This window comes from Carlito syrichta, unplaced genomic scaffold (genome assembly GCF_000164805.1).
Source record: "Carlito syrichta isolate Samal-C Ts95f unplaced genomic scaffold, Tarsius_syrichta-2.0.1 Scaffold288919, whole genome shotgun sequence".
In the NCBI taxonomy this organism is placed as follows: domain Eukaryota; kingdom Metazoa; phylum Chordata; class Mammalia; order Primates; family Tarsiidae; genus Carlito; species Carlito syrichta.
In genome coordinates, this window is record NW_007233015.1 from 6,665 (window position 1) to 28,969 (window position 22,305).

The 22,305-nt window shown below is 38.5% G+C and overlaps 1 protein-coding gene across 1 annotated transcript in view; it reads right to left on the bottom strand.

Moving 5' to 3' along the window:
• Positions 1–1,009: 1,009 nt before the first annotated feature.
• Positions 1,010–22,305, bottom strand: part of LOC103256093 (baculoviral IAP repeat-containing protein 6-like) — a gene marked incomplete at its 3' end in the record, with an annotated part of 41,155 nt that continues 19,859 nt past the window's right edge. Inside the window, exons 5-10 of the mRNA XM_021710424.1 lie at positions 19,418–19,529; positions 16,994–17,076; positions 11,552–11,774; positions 11,314–11,474; positions 6,763–6,821; positions 1,010–2,404 (exon numbers count right to left, since the gene is read on the bottom strand). Of these exons, the coding sequence (XP_021566099.1) occupies positions 1,010–2,404; positions 6,763–6,821; positions 11,314–11,474; positions 11,552–11,774; positions 16,994–17,076; positions 19,418–19,529 (2,033 nt within the window). The remainder of the gene's footprint in view (positions 2,405–6,762; positions 6,822–11,313; positions 11,475–11,551; positions 11,775–16,993; positions 17,077–19,417; positions 19,530–22,305) is intronic.

A 22,305-nucleotide genomic window follows, 5' to 3' on the forward strand; every position in this document is an offset into this window, starting at 1 on the left:
ATATTAGAGCCCAAGCTCCTGATGAAGAGACCATGCACTCAAGAGAGAGCCCAGAACTCAAGGGAGAACCCTGCACCTAAGAAAGAGGACCTGCACATAAGGGAAAGCCCAGCACCTGATGAAAAGCCCCTGAACCTAGGAAAAATTCTTCAAATAAGTGAGAACCCCTGGACATCAGCAAGTTCCTCGCACCTGACAAAGACCTCCTGCACCTGAGGGAGAGGTCCAACCCTGATGAAGAACGCCTGCACATATAGAAAAGGAAAAAAAAAAAAAACAAGCTTTGTACCTGAGGCATACTCCTGCACATGGCAGAGAACCCAGCAAATGAGATAGAGTCCCTGCTCCTGAGAGAAAGCCCAGGTCCTGATAAAAAGCCCCTGCACCTTAAAAAAAAAATTCTTCAGATGAGCGAGAACCCCTGGATGTGATCAAGTCCCTCACAATTTTTTTCATTTCTTCTGTCCTACGTATGACCACTGCTGCTGATGATTCAGAGAATAAGGTCGTGTGTACCACCACCACACACAGACTGGCAGTCATCTAAAGCTACTACTGTCCCATTTTTCTGTGTCCCTACAAGCCCTAGAAATCCCTACAATTCCTCACCTGCGGTGATGCTAAGAACCCCTCTCTGAAATTTCCTCCATGTAAATAAAGTTTTAGTAAATAAATAAACAAGGTTTGCCAAAAGTGAAGTAACTTGCCCAAGGTCACAAACGTGAGCAGATGCAGAATCAGGACTCACAGTAACAATGGCAGGTTATTTTCTGGAGGTTAGAGCAGAGAAGACACCTCCTGAGAGACTTACCACCTTATTTACAATTAGAATCCCTACCAAGGGCAGTGGAAAAAAGTTTATAAGAATAGTTTGAACAATAGATGGAATCATCACTCACTATTTTAAGAAATTCTTCTTAAAATAACATTCATCCTAGGCATGCACATCAGCAAATGCCACATACCTGGATTTCCCAAGGTTTACATAAGAATCCAACAGACAACTTACCTTTGGTGCATGCACACAGCCTGTCTGTGCCAGAGCAGTAAATGACAGAAACAAATGTGTCCTGTTCCTCAGTGCCCTCCTTTTTGGGAGGCTCCACTTTGGCCAAAATGTCAAAGTTTGAAAGATCTAATATTTTTACGTATCCTCCCTGAGTGGTTATGACCAGGTGTCCAAGCGTGGAAACGTCCGACGTCTTTTCTCGTTCACTGCCATTCTTTGAGGTCAACTGCATTTCCTCAACAGGCTCCTCACCGTCGTCCTCTCGGTTATCCAATATATCTGGTGGAAGTAGAATGAGCGAGGTAATTGTGTCCTGGGGATCTTTGATATGTTGGATTCTTATTGGCTCCTCTTCTAAAGTCACTATCCGAGTGGCATAATTCATTTTATAAAGTACTAAATATCCACCACTAACGTTCCTCCGCTCAGGCTGAATTATCAAAGGAGTCTGTACATCTGCTGGTGATTCGTGTTGGATTACACTAATATTTGCACCATTCACTACAGCGAGGTTTGATTCCAGCTCACCTTTCCGTCTATTACATAGTGCAGAGTTTAATTTATTTAAATTATTCAAGGCCTCTACTTGATTTATTGCACTCAAGGATTCAACAGGGCATGTCCGCAGTCCTATCAACAAATGAATTCCATCGGCACAAGGAGTTATCGAGTCTATACAAAGATTCTCCTCCTCTGCAAACTTTGGCAGCCTCAAACACTGAACCAAAGTCCCAGGCTTGGGAAACACAGAGTTCCATTTCTCAGAATCTGGAGAGGTAAGGTTGGCTGCTGCATCTGCAAATTGCTGAATGTACGTTACGGGAGGGTCCTGCAACAACAACTGCTCCTGACTATCCAGCTCCATTTCAATAATCTGTGGAACAGTGAAACCGTCATCATGCAAGCTTTTACTCATAATATTGTTCATCTGTGAAAAGATTTTTCCTGCTTTCTCATCAGATTCCTTGATGCTATAAAGAAGCAAAACGGGTAAAGTCCTCCTTACCAGAGGAGAGTTGAGTTCTGAATTAGTGCAGGATTCATTGTCAGTTGATCCTTGTTCTGATATACTTTCACCCTGAGTTCTGCTTAAACCATCCAGTGACCTGTGAGAATTACTACTAATGGGTGAGGTAGCAGGAGACTTGTATGTTAATAAACCTCCAGCTAATAAACATGGAAAGGGAATGTTGTGTTGTTCCTGGTGCTTTTCCTTTGTCTTTTCACTCTTAGAGTTTGTTAAACAAGGATTTGCCCCAAGTTCTTCAAGATCCTTAACAGTGTCTTCAAGCACGTTTGCAACAATCTCCCACTGCAGCTTCTCTGGCTGCTGAAGGATGCTGAGTGCTGTTACATCAAGGCTGACTTCCATAGCTTCCTTCTGTGACGTGCGCCCTTGGAAAGAAACAATATGCGTTAGATGTACGACCTTGTAAACCCAAAGCAGCAGCTGCAGTTTGATGTTTTCAGTAACTGTTTCTACTCATCCAGTCAGTGCATCAGTGCATTATGCTCATATAAGTGAAACTATCTGAAGTACAGTCAGCCCTCCATATTCATAGGTTCTGCATTCACGGATTTAACTAACAGCCCAAAAATAATTTTTAAAAAATTGGATGGCTACATCTGTACTAAACATGTACAGAATTTTTTTGGTCATTAGTCCTTAAACAACATACTATAACAACTTTACATAACATTTACACTGTACTAGGTATTAGAAGTAATCCACAGATCGTTTAAAAGTATACAAGAGAAAGCCATATGCGAAAACTACACCATTTTATGAGACTTGAGCACCCTGGATTTTGGTGTCTGCAGGGGGTCCTAAAACCAATCCCCCATGACACCTAGTGTGTTTTGTTTTTAAAAATTATCAGATCTGAGGTGAACCTACTTAGCAAAACCATAAAGGCATTCAAGGGACTTGAAATTATTTTCAACTCAGAATATATATCTTGGTAATTTAGGAGCAAATTAGGAGATTAAAGACTTTAAAAAATGAAGATACTGTTTATTCTTCATTTTAAATTACAATCAAACTAACAGGATTTCCGTACTTCAATTCTAAACCGAGAAGACATTCAAGACTACTAACGTACTGTGCACTTTGTGGAATATCCATCAAATGACTGACCTCTCACCCCTTTCTTGTACCATCTGAAGGAGTTACAGCACCATTTCTTCTCTCTCACCCCACACTGATTACCAGTGGAATGTCAGAGTATACACTTTAATTCTAACCTGGGTTTAGAAAAAAATAATAACTAGGAAAAAAGTTCCCAAATAATATCATTTTAAAGTAAAACAAAGGTGTCTTTTATAGTATCTGCTAATTTTTCATTCATGTAAAGTCACACAACCACACTCTTACTGACCTTTTGTCTATTATGTCCTCTTTAAGCTGCACCCTGTTTTTAACAAATAGTGCAAAAGTCATTCCTCAGACTCAACCTTCAGGCATGTGACTTCCGTCTACACAAAACCTTACAATACCGGCAGGCATGGAGGCACATGCCTGAAATCCCAGCTACCTGTAAGGCTGAGGTGGGAGGATCCCTCAAACCCTGGAGTTCAAGACCAGCCTTGGCAACATAGTGAAACCCCATCTTAAAAAAATGTAAAAAAGAAAAAAAAAAAGCTTTATAATAGATGCCAGTCAACTCCCAAATCAAGTATACTCTCTTAACACGGCCCTGCAAATTCTTTCAACCAATCAGTTTTTCCCTCAATGGCACAAACTACTATCAGTCAGGCAGCAAAATTAGTAGCAACAGTAACGTAAAGACCACTCGCTGATTTTTGGAAAAACAAAAAATTAGAGTTGCCTTTACAGTTTAGATAGGAAGAACAGAGAAGAATACAAGAAACAAATACCAAAAAACCCAAAGTGATTCCATGGAGGTTTGAAAGCTGCTCAAGCAAAGCAACGAGCAAGACATTCAGGAACACCTGACACTCAGAGTGCGCTAAAAATTCTGTGTACCATGTTCACTATTGCATTCATGAACTCGTCAGCATGCTCACTGACAGCTTTATCTAGAATGCCCCATAACCTGAGGAAGATGTCACCTCATATAACCTTACTATTATCCCCTTAAACTGAAACCTCTTTTCGCTAAAGCAGAAGAAAATTTTAAGTCTAAACGATTTAATTGTACTAATGAAGCTGTTTATTTAAACACTCAACTGGCTATACTCAAGTGCAGCCTTTTGACTGCCATACAAAATTTTGTGTATTTTCTCTTCTTTACTAACTTCATTGGAAACCAAAGGCTGACAGTGAGATTTTTTATAACATACAGAATACCACAATCAATCCCGAGGATGCTCAGTTGTTTTTGGACTAAACTGACAAACTTATTCAAATGATTTTTTTTTCCCCATTTATAGTAGAAACTGCCAAGGAAAAACAATTTTAGTCTCCACGTATATATTAGGACAAAATTAACTACATATATTTCCACACAGCTAAGACAATATCAAAGTGGCAGGTGAGGTAAGACTTCATTAAGAAGGGAAACACAAGGAGGGTATCATGACTCTGCTTCCTTTCTAGTATCTAATCAGTGTCAGGAGCAGCATGAACCATTCCTTTTTCAGAATCCTGAGCCCAGACACATCCTGCAGAAAGGAAACCTGACAACGCTTCGATCTCCAAGTTTCTAAAATCCACTGGTCCACAAAATAAAGTTTTACACAAATACCTACAGACATCTGCAGGATTATGCTCTTCAATCATTCTGGGAAACGCTTCTCGAGTCTGCTTACTCAAGTAGTATCAACACCACAGATTCTGACAAACTACCTGAGGTGAGCAATTATGTTTTACTGAGGCACTCTTTTAAAACCGTCAAATTTCAGTTTGAATCTTTCTTTAATTTCCTGACAATCATTTTTCTTACTCTTCACAAGCCGCCATGTAACCTTAATTCTGATGTGTGGTCCAATAATGAAACATTTCTCTCTGCAATTCTCTAGATACTTTCAAAAGTCATAACCTTCAGCTGAAAACCAAACGTCTCTTAGTCTGCACTCACATTGTTGAAATTAAGAAATATCTCGCCGGGCTTGGTGGCTCAGCCTATAAACCCACGCTTTAGGAGGCCGAGGTGAGTGAACTGCCTGAGCCGGCGGGTTCGAGACCCGCCTGGGCAATTTGGCAAGACCTCATCTCTACAATAAATCAAAAAATTAGCCGGGCGTGGTAGCGCACACCTTTAGTTCCAGCTACTTGGAAGGCTGAAGCGGAAGGATCACAGGAGCCCACAGGACTCCAACTCAAAAAAAAAAGAAAAAGAAATATCTCCTAAAATTCTTCAGACCACATCACTCATAGAAAGCAGCACATGCAGTGCCTTGGAAGAGGCCTGAGTTTTGTAAAAGTGACCACATTAAATTGCAGCCATTCTTTAACACCAGATGTCTGGTACTAAGGACCTATGTAACTTAAGAAATCTCATGAAAACCACTGAGAGCTGTAAACATGAGTTCTGAAACAACACCTTTTACTTTTTAGATATATCAGGAGGCAAACACTTCAATTAATATCAAGTATACCGGTGTGACCAGTGACCAGGAAAATCTTGATCAGATTGAGAAAACTGTCTGTTTTTGCAAAAAGACAACAAAGGAGGAAACAAGCATTACCTTTATCAGTCTAAATTTCTAATGTAGTCAATTCTTTGTTCTTATAACATTACAAGTTTATACATTATTAAAGGCATTTTTGTTGTTGTTAAAAGAATGGCTTCACAAGACAGGTAAGGATTAACCCAAAATCAGTACAGTTTTCTCTTCAATATTTACTGCTCTATACTAATTATAACTTTTGAAAACTGCATTATACAAAACCACGCCTCTTCCAAAAAGATTTATTAAGTTATGTATGTCCTTAGTACCAGACATCTGACATTAAAGAATAGCCACAGTTTAATCATAGTCACTTTTTAAAAATACTGGCTACTTCCCAGGCACTACACTCGATGCCTTGTATTTTTGTCTTATTTAATCCCTAAAACTCTTAACAGATGCTACTATCACTATTTTATATATCAGGAAACACAGACTATAGTAAGTGGCACAGTTACGATTTAAATTCCAATACAGCAAACTATTCTAAGATGTAGTACTAGCCTTTCCTAAAAAATAATATTAAAATATGAAGTATATTCCTTTGCCTCTGCAAGCTAGTAAGGCTGCATTTACTTAATGTCCTAATGTCTATAATTTTATGCACTAAGATTTATTCTCAGCTGGGCACAGTGGCCCATGTCTGTAATCCCAGCACTTTGGGAGGCTGAGGTAAGAGGAGACTGCTTGAGTGAAGGAGTTTAAGACCAGCCTAGGCAACACAGTGAGACCGTGCCTCTACAAAAAAAATAACTAAAAATCTAGCCAGGTGTGGTAGTACATACCTATATATCCAGCTAATTAGGAGGCTAAAACAGAAGGATCACCTGAGCCCAGGAGGTCAAGACAGTGGTGAGGATGATCATGACACTATTTGGATGACAGAGTGAAAACCCAACTAAAAAAGGATTTATAGGCACCATTTAAATTTTAATTAATGAATCACTATGTACACACTAATTCAAGATCTCTGAAATATACACTATTTCAGTTTTCAGTGTATATTAGTGAAAATTTTGAGTTAGCATATAAGAAACTTAAAATTAAGTGGTATTTAGATTTATCTGGAACTGTATGAAGCCAAGGACTTTTAAAATATATTATCTAGTATTTTTACATACCTGTAACGGAATCTGATCTGGAATGCTCTTCACTGTCTGAATCCTCCAGCAAATCATCACTTAAAACAAAAGACACAGCAAAAACAATTTGAATTTCAATAACAGCCTACATCATAAAGAAGACTGTATTAAAACCTCTGCTACATATCTTAAATATAAACATACAAAACTATTAAAATTGGCTTAAAAGAGACACAAAGAACAGTTTGAGATCAAAATTGATTAACGACGAAGATAATAAATCACCTCAAGTTATTAAATAAATGTCTAGCTGAAATTGTGTGTAGAAACGTCTAAGAATCTGCAAGAATTTGAAGACTGTCACATGACTGGGAATACTTTGGGCAAGAGAAAAGACAGCAGCAGTGAATAAAACCAAGTGCCAGTGTGCAGCAGCAAAACTTTAAGAACTACTCTATTGCTGAATTCAGGACCTTTTCCCTAAAACCAAACAGAAGAGTTGTATCAATACATGTGTGTGAACGTGCACTCACACACAAAGGCATTTTGTTTGTGATTTCTATTTTGTTTTGGAGGGGCTCTTAAGAACTCTTTCACAGGCAGAGAAACTATCACTACACAGGAGACAGGGTAAAGACAAGACAACAGGCTCCCCTTTGGCCTTCACACAGGTGACCTTTCTCTTCGCATCACATTTATCCTCATTCTCCACTGGTAGGCAAAAAGAAGATGTGCTTACAGATCATGCTAACACAAGCATTAGGCTCCCTCTGTACTCTCTTAACTGCACATACACAGCAGTTTTCATTATTTTGAGAATATAAGAAAAATTAGTTTGTAGTCTTATTTTCATTACTAGTTTGTAACCTCATTACCAACATAAAAGAATTCACATTCTGCAGAAACAAAAGGCTAGTCTTTATTTTTAAATAATATATTACGCTTATATCTGAAACACACATTAAAAATGCTTAGGAATACAACACTCCAAGGCAATGTTTTAAATCTGGGGGGAATCACTTAGATATGTGACAAAGTTTCTGTGTTTTAGCTTTTTGCAAGTGTTAATTGTCCATAAACAATTTAGTGTTGCAATTTAAAACAACAAAAAGAATGAAAAAAGTTAATTAAGTATTCAAACACTAATTGGTTGGTTTCAGAGAAATGAAATAGCTGGAAAAATAAATCCCAAGAATAGTAATGATTGGGAATTATAAAGAATGAAGAAGTCCAAACCAAGAAGACATAATAGGTTTCAAGTACAGAAGAGTTGTTACATTAAGAAAAATAACCAAGTATTACCCAGCTGTACTGAGATAAACAAGGTAGTAGTATATTCAAAAGGAATTCCCGTGTCTTGACATTTCAAAGGGCTGCCAGATAAAAACCTTAAATGAACAAAGAAAGTTTTATACTAAAAGTCTTTAAAAATATAATCATACTTTTCAAAAATATTTTACAACAGAAAAATTCCCAAACTATTACATGATAAAATTATATGGGTAAAATCACTGAACTGTACATTTAAAGGGTGAATTTTGTGTATGAAAATTATTCGGTAAAACATTTAAAAGATCATGTGGGTTAGAAAAACAAAGTAAAATACACATAAACATTAATATAACTGTATAATGTGATTTTGAGTATTCTATGTTTCTTCACTTTCTGTTTCCAGGCTGGGCGCAGTGCCTCACACCTATAATCCCAGCACTTTGGGAGGCTGAGATAGGAGAGGTTCCCTTGAGGCCAAGAGTTGGAAACCACCCTAGGCAAAACAGCAAAACCACCTCTATAAAAAAGAAATTATTTGTTAAATTTCCATTTCTATATTTTCCAATTTTTCTACAATAAGCATTAGACTTACTAAAACCTTTTATATAACCTAAAACCTTTTTTTTTTTTTTTTTGGAGTTGAAGTCTCACTCCATCGCCCAGACTGGAGTGCAGTAGCACACTCCCGGCCACCGCAGCCTCGACCTGCTGGGCTCCAGCGATCCTTCCACCTCAGCCTTCCAAGTAGCTGGAACTACAGGTGCACGCCACCACACCCGGCTAATTTTTGATTTATTGTAGAGATGAAGTCTCGCCAAATTGCCTGGGCGGATCTAGAACTCGCAGGCTCAGGCAATTCACTCACCTCGGCCTTCCAAAGCGCTGAGATTACAGGCTGAGCCACCAAGCCCGGCCAAAACCTTTTAACAAAGAAAAAAACATGCAAAAGATGTATTGTGGGTAAGTTGCAAATGTTAAGTTAAAATTATAAGTGTTTCTGAAAATCAGACATACCAATATCACAGGGGTACGTGGGCTTATACCAATACCATAAACAACTTCCAAGTTAAATTCAAAAAAGTTTTACTAGCCTGGCGTGGTGGGTCACGCCTGTAATCCCAGCACTTTGGGAAGTGGAGGCGAGAGGACTAGGGGTTTGAGACCAGCCTGGGCAACTTGGCGAGACCTCATCTCTACAATAAATCAAAAAAATTAGCCAGGCATGGTGGCACACGCCTGTGGTGTCAGCTACTTAGAAGGCTGAGGCAGAAGGGTCACCTGAGCCCAGTAGGTCAAGGCTGCAGTGGCCGTGAGCGTGCCGCTGCACTCTAGCCTAGGTGACAGAGTGAGACTCAGACTCAAAAAAAAAACCAAACGTGTTACTAATTTGACATGATATAACATACAAATGAAAAATGAAGCACCTAAACAAAACATGACTCATTAAAATGAAATGTGTTCCCAAATCATCTTCCTTGAACAAATTCAGAAAAAAGACAAATGTTGTCTTCTAAGAAAAAACTCAAAAATAATTCCTAAGTAAGCTATATTGCTAATTACTTTAAATTTCTTAAGCTTCCATTGCTCCAATCAATGAATTATTCTTAGAGTTAATAAAAATCCACACCATATATTTTATAACCAAATATGTTGTATACTGTGCCACATAAAGTCAAAGGTAGTCAGGCTCGTTAAATTCTCAACCAATCAGCAGGAATCCTCCCAACTCTAAAAGCAAGCACATTTCTATCTCAACTCCAGCACACTACATCCCATATAATATTGAGGGGTATTGCCACTAGAAATACTGAATACATATTTACCGAAAACGCACATTTGACCTAGGGGGGTATGGGTGTGCGTATGGGGATATTATCCTAGAAATATGTTGATTCCATTTTTAATTCCCTAACTACAAAACTCCAAAATAAAGTTCTAATGAAAATCAGTGTCTAGAAGGACATACAAATTACAGATCGTCTACTAATTTTCCACTAACCACTAAAGAAGTCACAGAAATCAAGCAAGCTTAGTTTCCAGTTCTGTTGGCAAATATGGTCAAAAACTCAGACAACGGCAAGCAGTTTTCCCATCAAGCTTTCCCAGGGTCTTAGTAACTCAGAACAACCAGGAGCCTTTTTTCCTTCACTCTGTTACCCAGGCTGGAGTGCAGTGGTACCATCATGGCTCACTGCAGCCTCAAATTCCTGGGCTCAAGCAATCCTCCAACCGTGGCCTCCCAAAGTGTTGGGATTACATATGTGACCCTTTAATCAACATGGTACTGCCAAGAGGAACTAGACAGAGGTAACGTGTATGTTGTGAATTTCCATTAATTCCATTATTGAAATAATTTCCATTAATACAATTTCACATTACTTCTTAATCAGAAGCATGCCATCAAAGGGACTGTGAAGTAAAATGATAAATCACTGACTAGGGTGTGATATCAATCACATATCAGTAACATAAGAAGCCCCTGGAAGTGAAACAGTAGATCTTCTCAGTCTATCAGGACATCTGATCACAGCAGGCTCCATTTCACATTGCCACCTGCAGAATCTCAGAAGTGGTAGCTGCTACTGTTTATCCCAAACTGAGTGGTTTATGGAAACTTTCGTTGTGCAACCAGGAGAACAGTGCAAATGCTGCTGTATGGCCCTAGCCAAATTCAGAGCCACAATTGCAGGGCTGCTTAGGAAGCAAGTAGGGAAGCAGGATTATTCTTCAACTTCTCTGCCCCACACAGATCAGATGCAGCCACAAAACTCAGGAACCTGTCAGAAAAGCTGAGTGGAAGAGAGTCCAGGATGGCAATTTCACCCAAATGTTTCTATGGCAATAAGGATGGTGCCGGAACTCACTGCTCCCCTGTTTTCCATAATTAGATCCTCTTGCCCCACCTGGACCATTTCATTATTATTACTCACTGGCACTTCCGTAAAGGGAGGTGCTGATGAAGGAAAGAAAACAAAATCATCTCGTTCAAATCATCTCTTTCAATTGCTCCATGAAAAGATTTAGCAGAAGGTGAATTACAAATAAAATTCAGGGATTTTTCATTATTTAGACTTTGTTTTTCAACATGGCAATTATCGCCAACTGACAGAGATTACGAGAGAAAATAAAGTGCATCTTATAGAGTTTATTAATACAAATTATATTCAAGGATCACAAAGCTTTCAGATTTCTAACCAAATATTTATTCTGATCCCTTGATCACTTTTCCTTCCTCTTTAAGTAGAACTATGAGAATATAAAATTCAGGAAAAGCAAACATGTAACATCTATAAATACTGCTAAAACAAATTTACCTACCTATCTCCTTCCAACTTGGGTATATCTGAGCAACTAGAAGAGTCTTCCAGCCACGTCAAGGTTGGTCTCCTGGAATCAACTCCTGAGCTTGGTTCTCCTGACAGAATAAGTTGCTGCACAATTGCTGGATCATAGGCATTAATCTCAAACTTTAAGTGCACCTAAAAGAATGAAAAGCCTAAGTTCATAAATGATTTTTTTCCAATTACTAACCTGTTGCTTCAACATTAAAACATACCTTCATAAGTTTGGAAACATCCCATATGCAGATCTTTCCTCGTTTAGTTGCAGCAGCGAGAAAATGAGGGCAGCTCCCCGACCCAAAGCAAGAGATTCTGTCTGTTCCATCCGTGCAAGGAAACTGTGCTGGACTTGTTGCTAGAGTGACGGACAATGGCACATTCTGCGTGTGCTCACCCTTCACGAATGGGCAGTTGGGGGAATGTCTCTCATGTTCAGACCTTAACACAGATTAAGAAAGGAAAAGCTTACTAACACAAAACAGTTAAGTTTGTACATTAAAACAGAACTCCAGGGGTCATCATCTCCTTTTGTATTTTGAGTTGGAGTCTCACTCTTGTCGCCCAGGTTGGAGTGCAATGGCATGCTCACAATCACCGCAGCCTCGACCTGCTGGGCTTAGGCGATCATTCCACCTCAGCCCTCCAAGCAACTAGAACTACAGACCCATGCCACCATGCCTGTCTACTTTTTAAAAATTATTTATTGTAGGGACGAGGTCCCACCAAGTTGCCCAGGCTGGTCTTGAAACCCCAGGCTCAGGCAATCCTCTTGCCTTAGCCTCCCAAAGTGCTGGAATTATAAGCTGAGCCACTGCACCCAGCCATCATCTCTATTTTTAAAAACAACCGAGCTTAAAGTATACATCATTAAAAAGACTTACTCTTGGCCAGGTGCAATGGTTCAATACTTTAGGAGGCCAAAATGAAAGAATCGCTCAAACCTAGGAGTTCAAGACCAGCCTGAGCAACACAGCGAGATCTCATCCCCACAAAAAGTCAAAAAATTAGCTGGCTCAGCTACTCAGGAGACTGAGGCAGAAGGATCTCCTGAGACTAGGAGGGCAAGGCTGCGGTGAGCCCACTGCGTTCCAGCCTGGGTAACAGAGTGGGACTCCAACTCAAAAAAAAAAAGATTTAATCTTACCAAATCAGTCAATTGTATCAAGATCACTCTACCACATCCAACCATTCACAATATTCACACATTCAATATTAGCAGCTATTACTCACTTTAATTGATTACAAATAAAGTCAATCTCAGATAAAACTGAGAAAGCAATGCCATGTTACATACTAAATTGTCTAAACTCCTGGTGTTTCCTCCCATTGGTTTCCTACAACTTTGAATGAGTAAATACTTTGCTTCAATTTAAAATTATCCATATTTATCAATGGCCACAACTCTATATGATAGAAAGTAGAAACTCAACAAATGCTACTTACGTCGCAAAAAGTTTTTAGTAAAGATGCAAAGCAAAGAGAGATCTCTAACATGGATAAAATGACATAAAGAACAAAAAATATACCTTACATAATCACTATAGGGCCCAATCAGACAAATAACTTCTAAACAAAATTTATTTTCAAAGGTACTTAGAAAGGTAAAATTTATAAATTATACACTACTTATTTCAAATAAGTGTGTACTGAACAAAAATAAATGTTAAATTAGTTTACTAGCAAACAATAACTACCTTAAGAAAAAGAAAATACTAGGACCTCAGACCAAAACGGGTATAATCACTTTGAGAATTTTCACAAATACTGAAAGCAGAAAAAAATTTAACACTTAAACTTATCTGCTAAACTTTGTGACTCCTTTATGTTGTTTTCTGGTTATTCTTTATTTTTACTTTCATTAGCTGTAATTACAAGGCATTAGAAACATCAGAATTCTGCTGCCAAAAAAAGAACCCTTTAGGCTATGCATGGTAGCACAAGTCTTTAGTCCCAGCTACTCAGAAGGCTAAGGAGAGACGACTGCTTGAGCCCAGGAGTCTGAAGCTGCAGTGAGCCATGATCATGCCTGTGAACAGCCACTGAACTCCAGGCTGGAGAACACAGCAAGCAACTGTCTCTAAAAATTAATTTAAAAAGTTGTTTTAAAGAAATCCTTTTTTAACCCATTGTTATACTTCCATGGCCAAAAAAAAAAAAAATCTTTATTCATAAAACATGCTACTCCTTAGAATCCATGTATTTCTCTTTATACTGCGCCTACAACTTATCTACAGCCACATATGCACCCTGGGCAATTTGTAATGCACAGATGTCTTCCATAAATCTCTTTACCCTGCACCTCTACACACATCACATTTTGCCCCCGTCTTTCTCTTACCTGAGTTTTAACTTTTTAACTAAAATTTTGTTTATACTAGTTATACATGACTATATAAAACCAAGCTAAATGTCCACTTCAATTATGATAATCTGATCCCAGTACTCTCCTATCTACCTCTGGGTAACCACTGTAATAAATTTAAGTGGTAAACTTCTGAAACATTTTTATAAGTTTGCATACATAAATATACATAGAAAAAACATCAAATTGATTAAACTGTAAGTATCACTGTACATTTTATCATTTATTCAACGATGAATAATGCAAGTCCCCTATATACAAACGTTCAAGCTGTAGTAAACTTTCAAAGAAGGTGTTTGCATGTCCAATCACAGTTCACGTGTCTAACTGTACTACTGTACATTTCAAGGTACTGTAAGATTAAAAGTGTTTTCTTTATTTTGTGTTTGTTTTCAACGTATTATTTGTAAGAAAAGTTTTACAAACCGATTAAAGTGCAGTACTATAAAGCTGATTGTGTTAGCTGGGTACCTGGGTTAACTTTGTTGGACTTTCAAACAAATTGGATTTATGAACATGCTCTTGGAATGGAACTCATTAGTATGTAGGGACTTACTGTATTCTACAAAAGCTTTTTTGATAAAATAAGATTTCTGAAAGTTACTGATGGTGATTAATAGAGATCTAACCATTCCTTTTAACTGTTGTACCACAATCTATTATATGAATAAACCACATCTTATCTGGTTTCCTGTCCTGATGGGCATTCAAGAGGTTTCCATGCTTTTACTGCAGTGACAATCCATTTTATGCCTCCAGCATACAAGAGCAATTAATTCCCTAAGGTAGATATATAGAAGAGAAATTGCTAGGTAATAGGGTGTGCCCACATTTTTTAAAATTTCAATCTCCCTCCAAATAACTCTATCGACTCCCACTGTCAAAATATAAGAGTCTCATTTTTCCCCTTCAATTCTTTTTTTTTTTTTTTCTGCTCCTTACACTTTAGACAGTGGCTAGGTTCCCCAGCCTTCATCAATACTCTTCCTTCCTATCCATTCAGAACATTGGCCTGGGGTCAGAAATTCTTCAAGTTGGAGGACTCCTAAATCCTGGCACAAAGAGGAAACCAAATCCTTGAATCCCTGACCATGTCAAAAAACATAGGTGTTTAGCTGTCCAAGTCGGAAATTTGAATCAACTTTCCATAGAAAATATTTATAAATAAGATTATATTCTATAATATGATGGTTCAATTTTTTAGGAATGGATTAAATACTTTTTGAGGACTGACCTAGGAAACTAAAAATATGGATATGTTAAAATGGTTTCTCTCTCTATAAAAATGGCTTATATGGAGAAAGCTGAGTTCCAAACAGAAACTTAAACTAGAAATTTCCTATACAGTAGTTCCCCCCTATCCGCGGTTTCATTCTCCATGGTTTCAGTTGCCCAGGGCCTACTGTGGTCTGAAAATAGGTGAGTACGGTACAATTTGACCTTTTTAAAGACAGATAGACCAAGAGACCTTACACTGAATAAGTGACATGTCTTAACTCATTTGCAATTGCTGACATCATTCCAAATTCCAAATTCTGTTCCTGAGTGCCGCTGATGTGAATTTACGCCTTTGCAAATTTTTCTGAATAATATTCGGTTTATAATGTGAATAAAAATACAAAGTATGGAATGCTAGTCAGAGTGGTGCCTGAGGCAAATAGTGCATATGTCTGCAACTTTCAGGTGTATTGTGAAAAAGGACAATTTAGAAAAACACCATTTTATTTGTACTTAATGACAGAAGTTTGCTGCAACCAGCTTCAGATTTTTTTTGTTCACCTGCAGTGAGTATCAGAAAAGTAAAAAAATCTGCTGATCGCAAAGTGTTAATACCAAAGCTCGGCCAGGCATGGTGGATTGCACCTGTAATCCCAGCACTCTAAGAGGCTGAGGTAAGAGAATCGTTTGTGCTGAAGAGTTTGAAACCAACCTAGGCAAAATAACGAGATCTCATGTCTATTATAAAAATAAAAATAAAAAACTGAGCTGGGCACGGGGACGCATACCTGTAGTCCCAGCTACTTGGGAAGTTGAGATGGAAGAACTGCCTGAGCTCAGGAGGTCAAGGCTGTGGTGAGCTGTGATTACACCACTGCACTCCAGCCTGGATGACAGAGTGAGACACAGATTCAAAAAAAAAAACCCAAAACCTGGATCTATCACTTACTAGCCATATGCCATTCAGCAAACTTTATTTTCTTCATTTTAAAATGGGATGATGGCCAGGCTTGGTGGCTCAGCCTATAATCCCAGCACTTTGGGTGGCTGAGGTAAGTGGATTGCCTGAACCTGGAGGTTCGAAACCAGCCTGGGTCACTTGTTGCTGACGTGTCTCTACAATAAATAAAAATTAGCCAGGTAGCGTAGCACACGCCTGTAGTTCTGGCTACTTGGAAAGCCTAAGGTGGGATTGCTGGAGCCCAGTAGGTCAATGCTGGGGTGGCCATGAGTGTGCCACTGGATTAGCCTGGGCAACAGACTGAGACTCCACCACAAAAACAAAAACAAAAAACAATAAAATGGAATGATAATGCCTATTTCAGAGTAACTGTAAGGATTAAACTGGACAACTCTTAGTTTCCTCCTATAAAATGGAGATGATAATTGAGCCAATTTCACAGGGTTAATGTGAGAATTAAATGAGTTACAAATAGGGCAATCCCCTCAGGTCCCCTCTCACTGTGGTAGTTTTCCTGTCCTCTCAATAAATACTGCTTTCCAAAAAAAAAATATGGAAAGTATTTACCATGGTACCTGGTATATGGTATTATATCAATATTGGCTATAATAATATACTATTTCTATTAATAAGACCTCAAAGTAGTTATTTTATAAAAATGAAGTTTCCAGACATGATCTCTAATGTTTAACCAGGTTCTAAAATTTCAAGTGCTAAAATTCAAGCACATGAATCCCCTAAAATGACTTCCGAGTCAGAACTCTGAGACCCTCCCCCAAGGACTCCCTACTGGCAGCCTGTGCTCAGCAGACCGCACCCCAACTGGGGAAGCTCATGCTAGAGTTCATTTGACCACAGCCTTCAGGTTTCTAGTCAGAGCCTTATTCTATTCTTTGGTACTTCTCCCATGTACGAATTCCAGAAAGTCATGGACCTTAGAGACACTGTACATCAAAGGATGTGACAAAGTACGAACAGGGCTACCTCATTCTCTTAGGACAATGGCAAAAACACAGATGGCAGCAGGCAAAACATGTACCATAATCAGAAAGTAAAACTCGGAAGTGCATTTCCAGGATACACTTAGCCTCCTAGGGCCAGAAAAACAAGACTCACCAAGGTTCATCAGTAGGTTCCCAACAAACGAGACACACACTACAAGTAAAACACATGGCTCTGTCATCTCCAGATGAGGCAGGCTGCAGAATTATAAAGAAGAGAGATAGAAAAGGTGAATTATTACTAAAATACATTATGACAAAAGCTCTTTTTAAAAGTTCATGATTTTAAGTAAAATGATGTACAGAAAAAAATTAGCCTATACTATTAGGTCCCAACAATACACTGAAACCTCTGAATGTTTATGAATTGGTTATTTGAAAATTCAGAAAATGGCCAATAAGTCAAAACATAGAGGCACATATGTGCACAATCCCTGATTCAGTACCTTCCAATTGTACAACTGAAGTATCAAACTATAAGCAAGTATAGGAATGAAAATCATCTAACAGGTTTATTAAATACTGAATCCAATTCAACTACACAAGAAAGGGCAAGTACAAGGAAAAAGGAAACTAGTCGATCTAATTCCTGTAATATTCTTTAAGTCTCATGGAACAAAATGCTCTATATATTTCAGTTCAGGCACATATATATATGTATATGTGTTACATATATAACACATATATATGTGTTATATTTTTACAGTATTTATCACATCAAATACTTTATATAATTATAAAAACTACTGTTGTGAAGTATGATTTATGCCTTTTAATATAATTTTTAAGATATATATATTTCAGCTCAAGTTTTCAATATATTTATCAAAATCTGAACTGAAATCTACCTGAAAACTGATATTAATGTCTGTGAACACTTACTACTTAGATGCCAATCTATTACACATTTTAGAAAGTTACAAATACTCAGCCTCTATACAATCAGGAGATTCTAGGTAATCTGTGACTTAACCGCTCTGCAAAGACAGAATATACTGAACAAGAACTCAACAGAAAAAATATCAAAGCATCACTTAACAGAACTCTCTTAGAAAATGATACCAAATTAAAAGCTAATAAAGTACTAGAAGAATACTCCATATCCAATCCTTAATTTAGGGGCATAATTACAGTGATTCTAACACTGGCCAGTCTCCAAGCCTATCTATCTTTAACTGGAAATCTGACAAACTTTGAATAAAATATTCAAATACATGTATTTTTCTCATTTCCTTTTAGTTAAGATATTCAGAATACTTCAAGATAACTAAGGGATACTCAATCTTCAGATTCTATTCGGGGGGGGGGTTGGAGTCTCACTTTGTCGCCCAGACTGGAGTGCAGTGGCCACTCCCAGCCACCACAGGTTCGACCTGCTGGGCTCCGGCAATCCTTCCACCTCAGCCTTCCAAGTAGCTGGAACTACAGGCGCGCACAACCACGCCCGGCTAGTTTTTGATTTGTTGTAGAGATGAGGTCTCGCCAAGTTGCCCAGGCGGGTCTCAAACCCGCAGGCTCAGCCAATCCACTCACCTCGGCCTCCCAATGCACAGGATTACAGGCTGAGCCACCGAGCCCGGCTAATCTTCAGATTCTTAATGACAGTAACTTTAATAGACTTCAAAGTTTCCTTAAATTCTAAAGTAAAATTAGCATGCTTTATGTAATTTGATGTGTAAGTATTCAATTTTCTTAGCTTCCTCAGTAGTGGTAAAACAGCAGTAAGTCACTCAGTTAAAGTTTCCTATTAACTAATAATATGACACGCAGTTGAAATCATTCTTAACTTCCCTCTCCCTTAGTTCTCCTGTCTCTTGGCCATGCTAATCCTTACACTGGACACCCTTCTCCTTTTCTATGCAACTTGCTAACCAATTCTTCAAAACATACATATTCAGACTGTACTGTACCACCTGTGGCATGGCTGGTTCTAAAGTTATCTAGGATATGGGTAATTTGTATCTAAACTAAAATTAAAATTTCAGAACTGTAAAAACGCTTTTATTGCATTACCCTAAGCATCTACTACTGTTACAAATGTAGAAGTCGAAAACTAAAAATACACACACATCAAAAGAGAACACTTGTCAAAACACAAATCTGGAGAATACTGCTTATTTGGTGTTTTTTTAAAAATTGTATCGAATCTGAAATAAAACACTTATAGTTATTAAGTAGTAAGTAACTGAGTTATTAGTTACTTTAAATAATTTTCTTCCTTCTCATGTAGAATACACAATACAGGAAACAGCCGGTCAATATCATGATCAAAAGTAGAGGAACAAGTCAGGTATGTACCTATAGTTCCAGCTACCCAGGAGGCTGAGACAGGAGGATCACTTGAGCCCAGGAGTTCAGTCAAGTTCAGCCCGGGCAACACAGTGAGATACTGTTACTTAAAAAAAAAAAGTAAAAGAATAAAACAGAACTCTGCTGCATTCACACAAACACAAAACCAAAATGCATAAAGTTCTTTAAAAAGTACTAAAATGCAGACTATTCTACTGAAAAAAAACTCATTTGTGACTGTGTTTTTTACCTGATGATAAAATCCAGCTTGAGCCATGGGATCTGGCTGTGCCCACCTGTAGCCCACATGAGGCCATGAGGTAAACGTCTCCCGTCTATTAGCTTCACTATACATCAATGATCTACAAGGAAACAGACTTCACATAAGCTGAAGTTAGGCATCACATTCCACTGACGCTCCCACTTTGCAATGCAGAAATAAATGGTACTGGGTTATCAACAAAACTGGGAATGGTCTATGATCAGTGATAATTTTTAGGAATTTTTCTTAAACCGAGTAAGGAAAAGAACACCCAGTTGGTGCTACAGCTGATCAACAATTCCAGGGGTAGATTAAAGAAGCCAATATGCATAACTGCCAAGCAGAGAACAGAACACCTGAGAGCACAGAGGCTGAGAGCCCTCTGCTTTCCTCACATGCCGGTTCTGCATAACTGGACAATACCACAGCCCAAGGAACAGCGATTTTAGCTCAACTACACAGAGAAAGTGTTTGCAAGCTTAAATTTTATTTTAAGTAAAAAGCAGTTTTCTTTTTTCTAGAGAAATTCTCTTCCAGGAAAGCTGAACTCTCCAGGGATTTATCGAAAACTGAAATCTCCACAAGTTTTTATATTAAAATCTGCTTACTGAGAGCCAAACAGTAACAGAAAGTACCACAGTGATTTTTTTTTAAGAACCACAGCAAACTTAGGAAAGATCTAAAAGGTTTCAAGTAAGAAAGAACTGATAAGCAAAGCTTATTCTTCCAAACACAAAATTTCAACTGATAGCAGGAAGGGAAAAAAGCAGTAGTAGTAATGGTTATCACAAACAGAATAGAAAAATACTTATATTAAATTTTTTCCCTTAAATTAGTACATGATTTCCTGTAATGCTGCTAGTAAACTTAAGTGTACTCATAGTTGCATTCTGGACTTTTTTTAAGTTGTTGGATTAGAAAAGCACTCTCATTTACAGGTGATGCATGCCTCAGGATCTCGGAACAGAAAACCTACCTCATTTAGTCAGATTACCAAACAAAATAGCAGCAGCAACAGCCAGACCCCATCTTGAACCTTCGACAGACCTAAGTTTATCAAAGTCCTCAAAAAGCTCCTGGATTCAAAATTTTTTTTTTTTTTTTTTTTTTTTTTGAGTTGGAGTCTCACTCTGTCACCCAGACTGGAGTGCAGTGGCCGCTTCTGGCCACCACGGCCTCAACCTGCTGGGCTTCGGCGATCCTTCCACCTCAGCCTTCCAAGTAGCTGGAACTACAGGCGCATGCTACCATGCCCGGCTAATTTTTTGACTTATTGTAGAGATGAGGTCTCCGCCAAGTTGCTTGGGCGGGTCTCGAACCCGCGGGCTCAGGCAATTCACTCACCTCAGCCTCCCAAAGCACGGGACTACAGACTGAGCCACCGAGCCCGGCTTAGATTTGTTTTTAAGGAAACAAATACCACAGACTACATCAAAATTAATATTTGGGTTGTATTAACACCTCCAGAAGCACTGACTTTTATTTAATGAACTGCATTTCCTAAAATATAACATTTACCACAGCTTGCACTAATTTCTTTAGAAACCCTGCAACTGTTTGTAACGAAAATAGCTCAGCAGGGCATGGTGGCTCATGCCTGTAATCCCAGCACTTTGGGAAGCAGAGGCAAGAGGACTGCCTAGTCCAAGGGTTTGAGACCCTTGGTAATTTGGCAAGACGTCATCTCTACAGTAAATTTTAAAATTAGCCTGGCGTGGTGGCATGAACCTGTGTTTCCAGCTACTTGGAAGGCTGAGGAAGAAGGATCGCCTGAGCCCAGCAGGTGGAGGCTGCAGTGGCTGTGAGCGTGCCACCGCACTCTAGCCTGGGCAACAGAGTGAGACTCCAACTCAAAAAAAAGAAAGAAAGAAAAAAGAAAATAGTCCTGCAGGGGGAACTATTCTACATAGGCATAGCTCCCAGATAAGAAACACTCGCTCTGTTATATTTTCTTTCCCTCCTCCAGACACGTTCCAAAGAATATTTTCATGATAGCCATAGCACCTGGAGGTGAGATTAAAATGATAGTCTCTGCATTTTGCTCAAAAGACAGACATAGCAATATTGCTACAGGATATACAACTTATTTCCAATTGTTGACACAAATAACAAAAGCTATTTATGTAACAAAAATCACTTAACAAAAATAGAGCAACAGGTTAAGCAAAGACAGTTTACCAAAAAATTAATAAATACTACAATTGAACAGAAGAGTCAAACTTAAAATAACAGAAGTTAAAAGAGAATTCAGGTCGAGGTGAGAGTACTGCCTGAGCCCGTGGGTTCGAGACCAGCCTGGGCAACTTGGTGAGCTCTCATCTCTACCATAAATCAAAAAATTATCCAGGCGTGGTGACACGTGCCTGTAGATCCGGCTACTTTGAGGGCTAAGGCAGAAGGATCACCTGAGCCCAGCAGATCGAGGCTGGGGTGGCCCTGAGCGTGCCACTGCACTCCAGCCTGGGCAACAGGAAATTTACTCAGTAGTGCCTTCACTCATATCAGCATATACTATTTACAAGTGTTCTTCAAAAAGATGCTTAGGAAGTTACAGGTCACATCCAACAAAAATATAAAATACTACATCAAAAGGCACATGTAAATATCTAAAAACTGCTAGGTTTTATATTTCAGTATAGCATTTCTAAGCATCAATATTTTTAATAAGGATCTGATTAATATCATTTCAAACAGCAAATTAATTTTTAAATAAATGCACTACTGGCTTTTTAATTCGTTTTACACAAAACAGGCACTAAAAATATCTCTGAAAAAAATGATGATTGAGGTATGATTTTTGTAATACTGTTTAAATTGGGGGCTGGAAGTCAGGCTCGGTGGCTCAGCCTGTAATCCCACACTTTGGGAGGCTGAGG